The sequence below is a fragment of the Protopterus annectens genome, chromosome 3.part1 (assembly GCF_019279795.1).
Source record: "Protopterus annectens isolate FY-2018-M chromosome 3.part1, PAN1.0, whole genome shotgun sequence".
In the NCBI taxonomy this organism is placed as follows: Eukaryota; Metazoa; Chordata; order Ceratodontiformes; family Protopteridae; genus Protopterus; species Protopterus annectens.
In genome coordinates, this window is record NC_056732.1 from 1,352,332,233 (window position 1) to 1,352,349,750 (window position 17,518).

Below are 17,518 nucleotides of genomic sequence, written 5' to 3' on the forward strand. Positions count from 1 at the left end.
TAGGGTTTTTCTTTATGGCTCTAACACTTCTATGCATGCCTAGTTAGCATTCTTACCACAAGATTATACAATGGACAGAGAAGAGCTCTCACTCACTTCTATGAGTGACTTAAGTCTACAAATGATCCCATCTCCTTGAACAAGTACATCATAAATGTTTTTCTTGTCTCCAGTGGGGAAATCAGTCCCCAGACAGGGGATTAGCTCAGCCTCCTCACTCATTTTCCTCCTCAGCCAGCTCCAGCAGGTGCCTAGGGAACTAGCCAAACTTTGTTCACTTGGGTCATAGTCAGGGCTCTGTCCCTTTATATTAATGGAGCTGTATGACAGTTAAGTAATATATATATATATATATATATATATATATATATATATATATATATATATATATATATATACATATATATACATATACATGTACACATACATATATATAGAAAACACGATATTAAGTAAAGCACACATGCTAGAAGGGAGGCACAAATAACAGACTCAAATGAAAGTGAATTGTGATATTACAAGAAACATGAAGTCTATGAGATGGTGAAATGACTTAGTGCATGTCAATCTGAATTATAAAAGGCATGTAAGTTATTAAGGTGATTTATTACCAAAATGAAAAAAATGGGTAGCTATAACAGGAGACAAAGCAATAAAAAATTATTTGTATGGTGTTAACAGACTCCGTACTGAACAAGAAGAAGACAAAATGTACACCGAAGATTTTAGGTCATGGTGTTTTATTCAAAAATATCAATGCAATGCCTGTACAAGGCCTTCCTATTAATAATGATGGATATTTTGTCAGTGTCTGTTGAATACCACACTAAGTAATAACTAGTAGTAGCTCAATGAATTTGGTTGTACAGGAAGAGTGACAGAGAAGTAAAATTACTCTGAAGTCCAAATAACAGCTTTAATACTGGAGGTTACATTTCATTACTTAGCAACATACTACTAGCTTAAGTTATTTTGGTATATCACAGCTCATTAAAGAAAAACAAAAGAAAATTGTAGGACTGTACATTATTCTGGTAAAATAGATGTTGATTTCCACATCAAAAGTAAGGAATAACACTGAATGATCAGAAATGAATAATGTGGAATTAAGAGTTTTGAAATATGTGCACAAAATATGCCAGAATGTGATTTTAAACCCAACTGTGTGTAATACAGGGGGAAAAAGAATCCATGACTATGGCACAGATGACAGCCTTGGTGTTGGAAGAGCTGGGATGGGGAAATGTTAATTCAATGGCATGTGTATGTTTTACCGTCCTGGGATGGAGGGAGAATGGGGGGTCCTGATCAGTCACTTTACTCCCATCCATGTAGGAGCCCTCCATGATAAGAACAGCCAGTAGAGCAAGGGACATAGGCTTAGTGCTCCCAAGCCATAGATGGTAGCCCTCAACTGCATAAGAGTGAGAGCTCACACAAGTGGAGGGAAGGCATAGGAAGCTCTCATTGTAATGTGAATTCCCACTTCAGTCACCAGAGGGAGGAGGAGTGTCTTAAGAAAATTGCCATCGTCTCTGATCTACATGATGTGAGCTATTTCTGGTAAATGATGCTATGTTGTTCTGGGTCCGAGGAAGAAGAGTAGCAACCTATTGGTCCTGGTCTGGGAGATAAGCAAGAGTCCCTTGGATAAGTGGCCGATGACACCTGGCAACAGTGTCAGGTCCAAAAGAGGAACAAACCTAGAAAGGGGTACAAACAATCTCATGGTTGTCTGAATGACAGCCTTCTGGACAGTTCATGAAAGTGTGGCTCAGGTATGATTGGATAGTTCTCCATGGTCAGCAGACATGGGTGAAAGGACAGAAAAAAATGAATATGTATCAATTTATTTATTACATTTTGAATTCAGTCTATGTGATTTTTTTTTATCTGACACTAACTACTCTGTTTGCATGCAGATTACTACTCATAGTAAACAGCATTTTGAATACAGACAGAATTATATTAGAACTGTGAGTGTTCATGTGGGGCTCATTTAAGTGCTCACATTGTTTTCATTAACACAAGTCATCAGTATGCTTGGAAAGGTGCACACCTGCATCTAATGGATTAAGCAGTGAGATTTCAATTTACTGTTATCTCCTATACAGTTATTTTAGCAAGAGGCCACAGATTCTTGTAAAGGAAGTTGTACAGCTGAACAGAAGCAGCATAGCTCCTGTGCAATTCAAGTTTATTCTAGTCCAATTGCATTGCGTTTTCTTAACAGTTTGTCTAAACTTTTGTGAGCTATATCACATTTCATTTTATCTTCAGTATCATTTATATCAGTGCTATTTTCTTCCGTGAGCTTCTCTTCATCTTCACTGCTTTCACAAGTGAACCCAATATTCTCTGCTATGACAGCTGGGTTCTCCTCCTCTTCCTCACTATTGTCATAGCTGCAAAACTTCTGGTCTTTATCTCTGAGAAGAGACTCATTCCCCTTCTTATTTAACTGGGTCTCCAAACCATCCGTTGGTCCTACTGGCACAGGATGGACTTCTTTGTGTCTTGCTACATCCTGTTCTAATGTTCTACCACAGAAATAGCCCTGGTTCTCCATTGCATCTTCTGCTTCTTCTAATTCCTCTTCAAGCTCTTCAGCAATTTGCTCAGCAGAGAGGTGACTAAAATAAGGGTGATCTACAAAGACAGTGCCACACCTGTGTCTGTGGCAATTTAAATCACAGTAGAGAGGAAAGGTTTCTTCTGGATAACCTGAAAAATATACATCATTATTATCTAATGTTAACATATCCTGCACATGGATTTTACAATGAACTAAATTTTAAATGTGATAGATAAATTGCTTTTAAATATTTGATAGCGTCATTACTTTATTAAGACACATTCGAATACTTTAATGAAAAATGCATGCTCAATGTTCAAAGTACAGTCTAACAGTAACAAAGTTTTGCTGAGACATATTCCTTACTACCTCAAAAGTTAATACACTTTATCAACTACATGCTTTTGATGAAGGGATGAACATCACTGCTGATACGGCATAATTGATTAAACAGCTATACCATTCGGTGAATGGTAACTCCAGAAGTGCTAACTCCTCTTTCCAAACTCTGCAAAATCACAACTCCTGGAATGGTTTTACATTTGAAAGCAATTGTTCACTTTTAGTGGGTTCAAGTTTTTCTTTTCCCTTGGTTGTGTTACCAGGCAGTTAGTAAACATAATTATTGGGGAGTTGGGGGGCTGGTGGTGGTGGTGGTGAAGCCTTTCAGATGGGGGTTGTAGGAAGGCTTGCTCTCCTATCGAAATGCTGAACTGATATGCCATCTGACGTTTTCAAAGGTGTATGTTTAATGAGTTTGACTTGTCCAATTTCCCACCAGGGTCATCCTAGTTTGAGGATTCATAGTGGATCCCATTTTTTTCCTCTCCAAGTATCTAATCATGATAGCTAAGAAACATAAATTAAAAGGACTTTGTCACTACTTTTAACCTGCTGGGTTGTTATGATTGGCTTTGCTCATACTCTCTGCAGACAAGCCATTCAGTGTGCTTTGTAAGTTAGGCCTTGGTATCAATGCCTTGAACGTCTAGTAAATATTTGGTAATTTCAAAAAATACAAATAAGTTAATTGGTAAAATACTTGTACCTGATGGCAAAAGACCAAACCTTTCTACCAAGTAACATTTTGTCTGAGAACCATGATTGCAAACATCTTGAACAAAAATGTGAACACTTATAAATGATCCGGAAGCAGCAGTGCTCAATGAATTAGCACACCGAGGTTAGGAAAAAAGCAGTCTGGGTAACTAAAGCTAACTATAGACAGTTATTTAGCATTCAAGGATCAGTGTATGCTTCACGCTGGAGTTTTCAAGACATTGTTTAAAGACCAAGTACATTCCTCTTTTAAACAGTCTGGTAAGCAGATCTGGTTTATCTATGTGTTGTATTTATGGTATTATAACAACAGACGGTACTGCACTGAAGCCAAACTTTATATGATAATGACTCAGTTGTAACATCAGATTTAACCACTGTCAGTTGCTTCGGTATTATCATTAAGGCTTAATTTTGCAGCATGTTTTACTCTTTGGTAAAAGTTCTCCAGTGAAGAGGTAGATTAGGTTTTGCAGGAACAGTAGCTTGTCTTAGTTACATTGTAAAGAAACACAATTTTTCAAAGTATTTTTGTTAGCAGGTTACTGAGTTATAGTTCACTGAAAGGGGGACTGACAAATCTCAGTGAAAGGGAAATGTTTATTTTGTGAGCTGGATAAACTATGATATTCAGTTGTAGTGTGTGATACAGCCATCAAGATGATAACTGGGGGGGGGGGTACATATTGTGCACTGTAACCAGGTTACTATATGATACAATGTGAATTCAGTGATCTGTTTTCTATGAAATACAATTCAGCAAGCTGTGTTGTGTTAATTGTACCTGACAATATGCAGTGCAGTATATAAAATCTGAAATTCAGAGTTATAGGGCAGTTATGTCTATATAGCCCTCATCTTGTGAATACAATGGCCATCAAGGGCATTTATCCCTAAATTACTATAACATCACTTACATTAATTTTACAGCTCAATGCTGCATCAGTCTAATTCAAAGAAAACCATTACTACATATCAAACAGGTATAAAGCAGTCTGTATTCGTACTCATAGGTTCATAGGTGTGTACTAGGCTAATAGCCCTGGAGCCTTTACAAGCCTAGCCCATAGAACTGCCCTAGCATCGTGCCACCAGACGTTAGTTCCCAGTGCCTCTATCAAGTGGAGCCACTGGAGTGATCATGGGATGAACTTTCTATTACCCATCCACTAATCAAGATTTCTCTTGAAGAGGGAGAGCGAGGTGCTCTGCTTGACATGTATGGGAAGTCTATTCCAGAGCATGGGCAGTCTCTGGGATATGAACCTTTATCTCCAGCGTGTTCTATTGATTGTGGTAATGAGGTTGAGGTCTCTGGAGCTTGTGGTGTGGAGGGATTGGGATTTCTTTAGATGTAGCATTTCTAACAGAGCTGGGTCAGACATGGCTTTGTAAGTCAAGCAGAGATCGCATCTAAGTAGGCTATATGAGACAGAGAATAGCTGGAGTTTTTTGAGTCTGTCCATGTAGGACATGTGTTTAAGACCTAGGATCCTCTTCATAAGGTACTTCTGTGGCCTCTCCAGCTGTTGCAGGTGTCTAGTGAGGTACATGCCAAATGGGGCATTATACTCGATGATTGGTCTAATGAGAGAAGAGTAGAGAGAGACAATGACCTCTTTCTTCCTGGATGGAAAACCCTTGGTAATGAGATGTGCCACACAGAAGGACTTTCTGACCACAGTGGCAATGTGGTGGTTGAAGGAGAGGTTACTGTCAACCTGCGCCCCCAGATCTCTTATAATGCCTTCAGTGTTCAGTGGGCCCCCATCGATGTGGTAGAGTTAGTGGGAACTGAGTTTTTACCAAAGGGGGTGACAATGCATTTTTTGGTGTTAAGCTTAAGGCCATGGTTTCGACACCAGTCATTGGTCTCAGCGAGGCCTTTCTGTAGGATGTCTGCATCACTTGGGGAGTTAATAATAGGTCCCAGCTTGCAGTCACCTGTGGACTTGATCAGCCAGCATCCCTTTGTGTTGGTCTGGACTTCTGAGAAGCACATGCCGAACAGGACAGGACCTAGGACCAATCCCTGTGGGACTCCACCCGCGACTGGTAAGTAGTCTGACTTGGAGTTTGCTACCTTCACACTGTGTGTTCTATCTGTAAGCCAGTTTGCAAGCCACCTAGTGATATAGGGGTTGATGCCCAGTTTGGTCAGTTTATCAATAATTCCCAAGTGAGGAATGGTATCAGAGGCCTTGGCCAGATCGAGGTAGGCTTTATGCACTGCTTTACCTTCATCCACAGCCCTGGTGACTTTCTCAAAGAAGTCAACCAGGTTGAGCAGGCATGCTCTCCCTTTCACAAAGCCAAACTGTGTGGGGTTCAGAGTTTTGGATTTCCTATATCTTTGTTAATTAGGTCCATGATGTGCTCCATAGCTTTACATATTAGACTCGTCAGGCTAATTGGGTGATAATTCCCAGGGTCTGTAGTCTCTCCCCTTTATGGAGAGGGATGACTGTAGCAGTGCGCCATTTGGTAGAGACAAAGCCTGAGGTAAGGCTAAGACTGAACAGGGCACACAGATGTGCTGCCAGTTCGCTTTGAAGTTCATGTAGGACACAGCCAGGGATATTACCGGGTCCCATGGAAGCTGTATTCTTGGCCTTGGACAATGCAGCTTTAACCTGGGCTGCAGTAATGCTGCGTTAATCAGTCAAGGATTTCCCACAAACTGCCCTTTTGGTTTTCACTCTTAATGATATGGTTTGTAATCTAACTGTTAGAATTGACAGGACTGTAGACTATTTGCATGAGCTACAAATAACTGAAAGAAACTGGATTATGACTGGAATGAATGTTTGTATGTTAATTATCCAAACTTGTGCTGAATAGGTCCCAGTCTTTTCATTATGGGACAGCTTTTTTGCACCTTTTAGAATATCTAAAGTCTGCACACACTGCAGTTTGGTTTAGAATGTTTTATTCTGTCACTAATTTAAGGTTTTTGGACAATATCTTCCTGGTTTGGAAGGGAGATGAACACTCCCTTAGTCAATTTAGTGACTATATTAATAGTTCCGCCACTTTTTTGAAATTCACACACGTTTTTTCTGTAGCACACTTTCATTTTTTAAATGTGACTAAGTAAATATTTTGATTTGGGGATTTTTAAATTATATATATAGATATATATAGATATATATATATATATATATATATATATATATATATATATATATATATATACATACATACACACCCAGGAAGCCCACCTTCTCTAATAATTACTTACACTTTGGCAGCTGCCATCCATTCAAACAAAAGAAAAGCCTGGTGAAAGAGCAGATGGTACGTTTAGCTGAGATTATATCGGATGACATGGATTTTGAGAAGGAAATAATTTTCCTAAGGCACATGCTTTGTGAAAGGGGGTACTTAGAGGAGTTGATGGATTCTATCCATAGGGAAGTCCAGCAAGGGAGAAATTCTAGATTCTACCCCCTGTTAGGTAAGGGACTCCCTATTCCCTGCAATGAAGACAGGGTGGAAAATGATGGCAAGGACAGAGCCAGTGCTAAGTGGTGCCCTTTGAGAACAGCTTGGTGCTTAGGTATGGCCTAGAGATTAAGGCCATCCAAAGTGTTATTAAGAACAACTGGAAAGTGCTACAGAGTAATGCTGATTTAATAAAGAAAGTGGGAAGGCAACCTATATTTACCTTTAAAAGGTATAAAAGCGTAAAAAAAATTGAAAGAGCAGGTATGAATACCCCAGACTAATACAATCAACACAAGGAAAGGTATGTACAAGCACAGAATGTATATACAATGGGAGGGTATTTTTGAGGGGGATAATATACTTTTACCAAGTTTTAATCACACATTCAGATTCAGACAGAGGTTCAACTGTAAAAGTATAGGAGTTATATATTTAGCATTTTGTGACTCATGTTTTTCATTTTATGTTGGTAAAACTGAACACCCACTGCACAAAAGGATTTATGAACATAGGAATGACATAAAAAAGAAAAAAAAAAAACAAATGCCTTGTATAGGCACAGCATGGTATGCAAAGAAAACAAGAGCTATTCTTTTATATTTTAGAACATGCAGTAAAAAATCCCAGATGTGGTCCTTGGGAACAAATATTAGGGTATAGAGAATTGTTATGGCAGGTTTGCTTGAATGCAAGTGAAAAAACAAGTTTAAATGATGCCACCTCTATAACCTGTTTATTAAACTTAAGGGCAACTAAATTGTAACCCAGAGTTGAATGGCTACCTCATAAGGTTATTGAGTGCTGTTTTTAGCACTAATAAATTACTCACACAGTTTCAATATTTAATATTTATTTATGTTGTTTTAGAAAGAATTAAGAGTAATTTATATATTTCTTGCATCCATGTCAATGTATGCTTAATTACGGTATGTGCTTTTAAGAAAGGAAAAATGCTTTTTTTAACTAGTTTTAATTTGTTCAATGTTCGTTGGTTGTATTGTTAATTTATTTTGTATTTAAATTAACATTTGTATGGTATGGTCAGTTCTGATGAAGTTCTTACTGGCAAGGACGAAAGCATTGAACTCATTTTATGCTTTGTGCTATTAAATTCTTTTTGACTATCAGAGCTCTAGACTGACTTCAGCCCTGTTATTTGGTATTGTTTTAGGGCTGTTTTATGGGTATTTGTAACAAATTTGTTAATTACCTGAACTTATGCTAAAGAGGTTCCAGTCTCTCTTTTATGGGCCAAATCTTCTTGTACCTTTCAGAATAAAGTCTGCGCATGCACTGTAGTTCGGTTAAGAATGCTTTATTATGTACAGTGGAAGTAGACATCAACGATACCTGAATCAAATTTTAATGCCTGTAGCTTCTGCACTCATTACACTGTTCATAAATTCTGTAATCAGAAATATACCATCTCCAGTAACAGCGTTAATAATTATGTCTGTAGTTTCAGCACTCATATTCTGATCCTCCTGAATAATATCATTAATATTCTGGAATGCTCCATATGTGACCTGACTTCTGCACTCATACTCAAGTGTCTGTACTGCAATGACTTTTTGAATGTCAGTCCAAATTAACTAACTTAACTGTGTCTGAAGTAGTTTTTAATTACACCAAAACCCTGTAGGTTTTTGCAAGCCTCTTTAACCTTGGTTCCCAAGCCTTATACCATACAAACAAAATGTGTTTGTACTCAATGTGCTGGACATTCTGTTATCACTATTCTTGACTGAAGGTTATTTTCATTGATTGAAAGTGCATTCACTGAAACTATATGCATACTGTGAATGCCTGCTTTAATATAGCTACATTTCTAGACTTGTGCAAAGAGAATACATTTAAATGAAACCTGATTTTACACTAACACAAAGTAGGCAATTGTCCTATAAACAGGTGTCTGTTTGTAGGAAGTGGTAAAGCTGACACTACCAGTTCCTTAGGTACCATTTGAGCTTCCTCACTTGTAGTCTGTCCAGGAGACCCATTAAAACACAGGAAGCCATGTAATCCAGTAGCCTACGTAATTCCCCAGCGGATATGCCCTTGAGGTTAAACACACACATACACACACACACACACACACACACACACACACACACACACACACACACACACACACACACACACACACACACACACACACACACGCACACAATATAGCACATTTGCCTTTTAGAATTTCTGCTGACACCCCCCCCCCCCAAAAAAAAGTGAACAGGATTGCCTGGGAATGGCTTTGTTCAATTTTGTAATAGTCCTTCTTTAAAGTCCTTTGGATCAATACGAGGGTATACATCTGACTGAAAGGCTATGTATTATTAAGAGAAGTATTTTATCCATTTAAGCAAGTATTAATACCTGACAATCTGGGCATTATTAGGGAACTAATCCATAACCTTGGGGTGTTGTAAGGCCTGATACTGCAGACAAACAGCCTTACACTCCCTGGAAGGGCATTAATTTCCTGATAACACACACCCTGGGGGGCATTATTGTGCTTGGAGAGCAGGCTATCTATTACCTGGTTCAAGGCTCCTGAGAGCACCCCAGCGCTACCAGGCTATACCTCGTATCATGCTTTTCGGCCCCAAAACCCGGGCCGAACCACAAAGCGAGGGGGAGTGTCCATATTCATCAAGGACACCCACACCTCCAGGTTAGTAGCAACACATGAAGCATCAGAGACCATACAGGTGCAACTAACCATAGGCAAAACTGCTATACAACTGGTAGCATGTTACAGACCACCCTCCCAATCTCAAGAACCCCACTCAGCCTTCCTGAAGACATTGGAGGATATGAATGTATCACAAAATACAATCAAACTGGGAGACTTCAACTACCCAAACATAGATTGGGTACATTATTCTATCCCTAATACCCTAGCCCAAAGGTTCCTGGAATTCATAAATTCAAATGCACTGGAACAACTAGTCACCTCTCCCACTAGGGGAGATAATATACTAGACCTGATCATCACAAACATGGGGACAAAATGCTCCACACCAGAAGCATACCCCTCACTAGTGAGATCTGACCAGAAACTAATCACCCTGGATATACATATCCCACCTCCACCCCCAGCACAAAAGACCACAGTGAAAAACTTCTCAAAAGCAGACTTCACTCTTCTTAAGACTGAGATGGTATCCTTTAAGCCCACTGTGCCAGTGGATACCACATCCCACAATGCCGGATCCTTCACAAATGCTTTCTATGGACATCTCCAAGAATGCATGGATCATGCAATCCCAAATAAATCCAAGTCCCTCTCCACCAAAGGCAAGCGTCCTGTCTGGTGGACCTCAGCCATTAACAAATTGTATAACAAAAGAAGGAAGCTACTGCACGTCAGAGCAAAATCCCATGAAGGGAAGACATCTCTGATCAACATTAGCAGAAAACTACGTTCTCTCATAAAAACATCCAAGGCCAACTTTGAGAGAAAAATCGCTAAGGACACTAAAGATAACCACAAAGCCTTCTTCAGCTATGTTAGAAACCTGGGCAGAAACCCTCAGATATGCTCAGAGTTGGTTCACAACAACAAAAAATACACTGAACCCACAGATATTGCCAACATTCTGGCTGACAGGTTCAGTGCAAATTTCTCCCCTCCCTCACCCCCAAAAGAAGAAATACTTATCCCAGCTGAATGTAATCTCCCTGTCATCTCAGATGTCCAAGTGAGAACCACCCTAAACAAAGCTAGAAACACAGCATCAATGGGGCCTGATGGTATCCCGGGTTGCGTGTTACGTGAACTCCAAGAGGAGCTAAACCCACACATAAAAATGCTATTTAACCTTAGCCTTACTTCGGGATATGTACCTGAACACTGGCGTACAGCAACAGTGGTCCCACTCCACAAAGGGGGTGCCTCTACAGACCCTGGAAACTACCGCCCCATAAGCTTAACCAGCCTGGTCTGCAAAGCTATGGAAAGAATCATTATAGAACTCATAAACAGAGACACAGGGGACCTACAGACACTTGACCCCACCCAGTTTGGCTTTGTAAAGGGCAGATCCTGCCTTTTGAACCTGGTTGACTTTTTCGAAACAGTCACTAGAGCCATTGATGAGGGCAAAGCAGTCCATACAGCCTACCTGGACTTGGCTAAGGCCTTCGACACAATACCCCACTCAGGCATCATAGATAAGCTCAACAGCTTAAACGTAAACCCTTATGTCACTAGATGGGTTGCAAACTGGCTAAAGGACAGAACCCATAAAGTTAAAATCGCTGCAGCAATGTCAGACTCAAAGCCAGTCACAAGTGGTGTCCCACAGGGATCTGTCCTGGGACCCCTCTTATTCGGCATTTATTTCTCAGATGTTAAAGCAAACATGGGAGGGCTGTGGCTGACAAAGTTCGCAGATGACTGCAAACTAGGCGCCATAGTCGATACACCAGCGGACACATACATCCTACAAAAAAGCCTCACAGAAACGGACAACTGGTGCCGGAGTCACGGCCTTAAACTAAATGGCAAAAAATGTATAGTCGTCCCCTTTGGGAAAAACAAAGTACCCACAAATTATCACATAGACAGCAACCCACTGAGTATGGAAAAAGTAATCAGAGACCTAGGGACCCAAATTGACAGCGACCTCTCATTTGACACCCACATTGCCAAAGTGGTCAGAAAAACATTCTACCTTGCACACCTCATCATGAAGGGATTCACATCCAGATCCAAGGATGTCATTGTACCCCTATACTCCTCCCTCATCAGACTCATGATTGAGTACAATGCCCCATTTGGTATGTACCTCACCCGGCATTTGCAACAGCTGGAGAGACCACAAAAGTACCTCACCAAGAGGATCAAGGGTCTCCAACATATGTCTTATTCTAAACGCTTTCGTTGGCAAAAGGTAAGCCAACTTCTTCATACCATCAAAAAACATACAAGATAAATCCGCTCTCTTTTTTTGTTTTCACTAGTTTTGTTTTTTTGTCAGTACATATGTCTTATTCTGCCAGACTAAAGAAACTTCAGCTCTATTCAGTAGCATACTGCCTGCTCAGAGGTGATCTCTGCCTGATGTACAAGGCCATGTCCAATCAGGATCTGATGGACATGCTCCACCTCAAAAAATCCAAATCCATCAGGACCACGAGAGCTAAGGACTTAAACCTAGGCACAAGTATGAATAGGACATACTGGAGGGATAGATTCATAACCCAGAGGCTTCCCATGCTTTGGAACAGGATCCCAGTTCGTATTAGGTAGAGCCCCTCACTGACTCTCTTCAAGAGAAATCTTGATGAGTGGATGGGAGATCATACGTTTACCCAAGGGGTCACATCTGTGTCACTGCTAGACAGGGGCACAGTAAACTAATTCTATTATATAAGGGGACCTTCATTGTGTCACTACTAGACAGAGGCACAGTATTCTGAATTTATTCTGTACATTTTGTTGTACCATTTCATGGGGTGGCAAAAGCCACATCACTATGGCTAGGCTTACAAATGCCCCAGGGCAGATAGCCTAGTAATATACTATGAAACTATGAAACATTGTTTTGTATTTTATTTGCATTATTATATATATTTTGTAATATTTTTGAGGGAGAAATAGTTTCTTCACTTAATAGTTCAAACTTGCCATAACATATATAGTTGCTGTTGGACAAAGTACAATACATCCAAAATATAAGCTATGTAAGTATTTAACACACACACACACACACACACACACACACACACACACACACACACACACACACACACACACACACACACACACACACACACACACACACACACACACACACACACACACAGACAGACAGCAGTTGCAGCCAGTTTGCTGAGTGAGTACGACTCAAATTTCTAATTGTGATCAAATGAATGAAAAATAAAATCATAGAATGCAAGGCATTGCAACCTCCATGCCTCTTAACTGCCCCTGATTTTGCAGCATAGTTCTGCTCTGTATCTTGCAGAATGTTTGATGTGCTGGTAAACCACTGAGGATTAGTGCCAGTCAATAATGCCAGACATTATAGTTTCATGCTTCTTACTGTGTAAGCAATACATGCGGATGGACTGCCTGTTGCATTTGAAATAAGTTGATAAACATCATCTCTCTCTCTCTCTCTCTCATATGCTCTCTGTCTTTCTGTTTATCTTTCTCCCTTTCACGTGAGCATATATACAGTCATGGCACTCATGCACATATACACGCACACGGGTCTACTTTAAATCACTGAAATCCCATTTCATTGAAATTCATTTCACTGAGACCAAATCACCTAATTTTCAAAATACTGAAAATTCATTTCACTGAATTGTAAGCTATAGACTTCCCAGCAGTAGTGGCAGCATGTAGAGTACTGTGAGGCAAGTAAAAGGTATATGCCTTTTTCCCCACTGTAGCGTGATCCTGGAGTTAGTATATATAGTTAGGGATGTGTGTGGGGGGCATAGCCCCCCACTTAGTTTGGTTTTATATTGTCTGGTTTGTGTTAAGAGGATAAGTAAGTAGTTTTTAAGTTGTGGAAAGAGGTAGTCAGTTTTCTGAGTGTGTTTGTCTATGGTTTCTCATTTCGTCTTTTGTAATTTAGCATTGTAAGCCGTCAGTGAAATGAGATTCAGTGAAATGAATTGTCAGTGTTGTGAAATTTAGGTGATTTGGTCTCAGTGAAATGAAAGTCAGTGAAATGGGATTTCAGTGATCTAAGGTAGACGCACACACACACACACACACACACACACACACACACACACACACACACACACACACACACACACACACACACACACACACTACTTTTTTTCTTTATTTACTTTTCTTTAATTTTGCACTTCTAAACAGAAAAAACATGTTCATTTGTCTGAGGTTCTTGGAACCTTAATATGCTGTTTTGAAACTTTTTTTAATGAGCATTAGCTCTACATTACGGCCACGGTGGTGCAGCTGTTAGCATTGTCACCTCACAGCAAGAGGTTCTCCGGTTCGATCCTCGGCTGGGGTGCCTTCTGTGCGGAGTCTGCATGTCCTTCCTGTGGTCGCGTGGGTTTCCTCCGGGTGCTCCGGTTTCCTCCCACATCCCAAAGACATGCTGTAGGTGGATTGGACACTCTAAATTGGTCCTAGGTGTGTGTGTGTGTGTGTGTGTGTGTGTGTGTGTGTGTGTGTGTGTGTGTGTGTGTGTGTGTGTGTGTGTGTGTGTGTGCCTTCTGTGGAAGGTTGGGTGCCAGGCTGGCAACTCGACACTGTAAAAACTCTACTGCCAATCATGAGCGGACAGGTGATCCGCTGTGGTGACCCTTAACCGGGAAAAGCCGAAAGAAGAAGCTGTACATTAACACCTTGTTGGAGAATGTTTTCCAATCAGGGTGAATATGTATGCTTTGCCCATTCTTGAAGTTGTTTTAACAGTTTTCTTCTGAGTTTCTTCAAATAAAGAAGAGGGAGTACAATTTGAAAAAAGGAAAAAAAATACCCACCCTCAAAAATGCAAAAAACCCCAAAATAATAGCAATAATTGTTACACAATAAAACAAATACACATACAAAGCAATACTATTATTTGTCTTTGCATTTTGTTCCAAAGTTTTGAGACAGTATGACTAGAGAGCCATTCCAGCAGAATTATTTGATTTACTGATGATGAGTAAGGACATTACTGGAGCGAAGGTCTCTGGCTGGAAACTAGTACAGAAGGGTGTTCTGTAGTGCTTTTCATTCATCAGGAGAGTATTGTAACTTATGTGCTGTGATTAGTTATGTGCAGGTTGGCTGGTTTGGAAGTTCTAGCCAAATTAGTTGCTTTAGTAAGAAGCAGTAGTGTGTTCTCTGTGGAAGGTTGGTAACAAATTTTGCTACTTTGTTGTAGCAATAGGCAGGTTTGTCTTTGCAGGTTGCTTTAGTAAGGAGTGGTGTGTTCTGTGTGGAAGGTTGGTAGCAAATTTTGCTACCTTATTGTAGCAAATTTTGCTAGTTTATTGTAGCAAAAGCCAAATTTGTCTATACAGGTAGTGTTAATGTTTGTGAATATGAGGGAAGCATACAGTAGACATGGCAGAAAGTAGGTTGACGCAATGGTAAACCTTGCTGTGTCTGTCAGAAACTGTTTGACACTATAGAGGGAGCAAAATTTTTGGTGAGTTTTTTGATAGAAAATAGCATATGCTTTTCAGACTTGAAGTAATTGAATAATAACTCTCAGTAGTTTGGGCTGAGTTACTGTTTCTTTTATTATATTGTTACTTGAGGTGATATGAAATGAGTGCTTCAGTTAAATATACTTTTAAGGGTGAAGAACATTTGTCTTTTTTATTTTGTTTGGGGGGGGGGGGGGTTGAGAAAAAGGCAGACAGAATTTGTGATTTTTTCACCCATGCCTCTATAGCAGTAAAGGAGTGTTATGTAACTTCTTGCAGTGTTTTGATGGATTGGACAGTGCAGTTCTGTGTTAAGTCATTGACCTATTGGATAAGAGGATCAAGTTTAATAGTAGTATGAAGTTTGTTTATGAAAATGTTAAACATAAGTAGTTTAAGTATTGAGCCTTGCTAGGCATCAACAGACTGGTTGAAATGGTGAGAGATCCTGCTGCCATTTGACTGCCTATTGCTGATTGGTCAGGCAACTGTGAAACCAAGAGAGGGAAGGAACAAATTGCTAGTCCTGATATACATTTATGTTGTGACACTGTGTTAAAGGCCTTGGACAGAGCTAGGAAAAGTGCTGATACTAAGTTGCCTTCATTCCAGTTTTGTTTGACCGTGTTAGTAAAATGTAGGAGAGCTGCTGTTGTACTTTGGTTAAGTTTGAAGCCATGGTGAGCTTTTGAGAGAAGACTATTTTATTCACATATTACATTTGCTAAATATGGATACATTTCTTGAGATTTTTACAGAGAGTGGAAAATACTGCAATATATCCATAGTTAATGAATTCAGTTAACATGCCACCCATGTGGAGGATGGGAGAGATTATGATAGATTTTTTCCAGGTAGAGAGACCATAGATTTTGGTTATGGATCTCTTAATCAAGACACAGACTAAAAAAGCTATTGCAATGGTGGCAATTTTTAGGAATTCTGTTGCAGGCTTGTTAGTAGCCAAGTTTATTGGTTTAAGTTAAGCTAATAACTTCTTAATAGATGACGCTGAGACAGTATGAAAGTTCAATGACGGTGAGGTTTTGTAAAGCAGTGGGAGATGAAAGGAGGGAGTTGGATGATTATCAATCACAGATCGTACTGAATGGCTAAAGTAGGAGTTGAACTGCATGATAATTGAATCATTATTATTGTTGGAGTTGGAGCATGCAATTGTATTTTGGCCAGGGTGTAGTGGTTTGTTTAGTGTTTTCCAGAATTGTTTTGGATTATTTTGATGTTTTAATTTGTAGTGTGTTGTAGTGAGATTGCATATCTGTTTTTATTTGTAGTTTGTTAAGGTCCCTCAGATGTCTAAATTATTGAGTTATTTTGCATTTTATTGTTATGTCATTCTTTCCAGGCTTTGTCTCATTGTAGCATAGGTTGTTTGTTCCCCTTACGCAGCCTTGGGACTGTGTATGAATTTATCCTTTTTGTCCAAATAGTCGCTAACTCATTTAAGATTTTCAGAAATGTGTGATTAAAGTGATGGACTGTGTCATTTAAGGGTATGGTTCTTAATGTGTTATATTTGTAGAGGATTGGGTTGAAATGAAGATGTCCTTATCAAATCTGGTTAGGCTGCATACATGATTTTAAACTACTTATTTGGGGGAGATACCATGTGTTTTATTGCATAGGTAGAGGTGGTCACTGATATTTTGGCAAGCATTTAGAAGATACTATCTTATCGGGTTTATTTGTTAGAATTTAGGTCAGTATGGACTGTCTGCTAGTGTTTTGTGGAATCTGGTAGTAATGTTAATTAACTACTTCAGTCCTGAGCAGCAGAAAGCTATTTAATACCTTTGTTCCTGATGTCTTCTAAGCCAGGAAAAGGTTTGCTTCCTGAAAGTTTTTCTAAAAAAATCTTTTGCTGATAACACACTTCATAAGATTTTAATATGTGATAAATTATGTTGATGTACAAAAATATAAAATAAGAAATCTCTTAAGTAGACAGTGTACCAACCACTGGTGTTTGTACCATAATACAAAAGAAGTAGGCAAAAAAGCACAAACCTATGCAATGCCCCTGCCAGGAAGAGTTACACAAAAGAAAATAACATGCATTGGTAATTTGCTCAGATGTTATCATTAAATCACTGTTGCATTGTTGCTGACTTATGGGAAATATCCTGCTAAGGGCACTGTAAGTCCAGCCAGTCTACAAAAACTTTGCACCTTCCTGTTGCACCCTACGTCTAATCTATGACCTATGCATGAAGCTACATGCTGGTACTTAAGGGACATACAGGCATAAAAATCCTCAGAACTTTCTTGCCACCAGTCCAT

The 17,518-nt window shown here is 39.5% G+C and overlaps 1 protein-coding gene across 1 annotated transcript in view; it reads right to left on the reverse strand.

The window, feature by feature from the left end:
- Positions 1-723: 723 nt before the first annotated feature.
- RIC3 (RIC3 acetylcholine receptor chaperone) overlaps positions 724-17,518 on the reverse strand; it is a 193,704-nt gene continuing 176,909 nt past the window's right edge. The window contains exon 7 of the mRNA XM_044067384.1: positions 724-2,724. Coding sequence (XP_043923319.1) covers positions 2,198-2,724 — 527 coding nt within the window. The 3' untranslated portion in view covers positions 724-2,197. The remainder of the gene's footprint in view (positions 2,725-17,518) is intronic.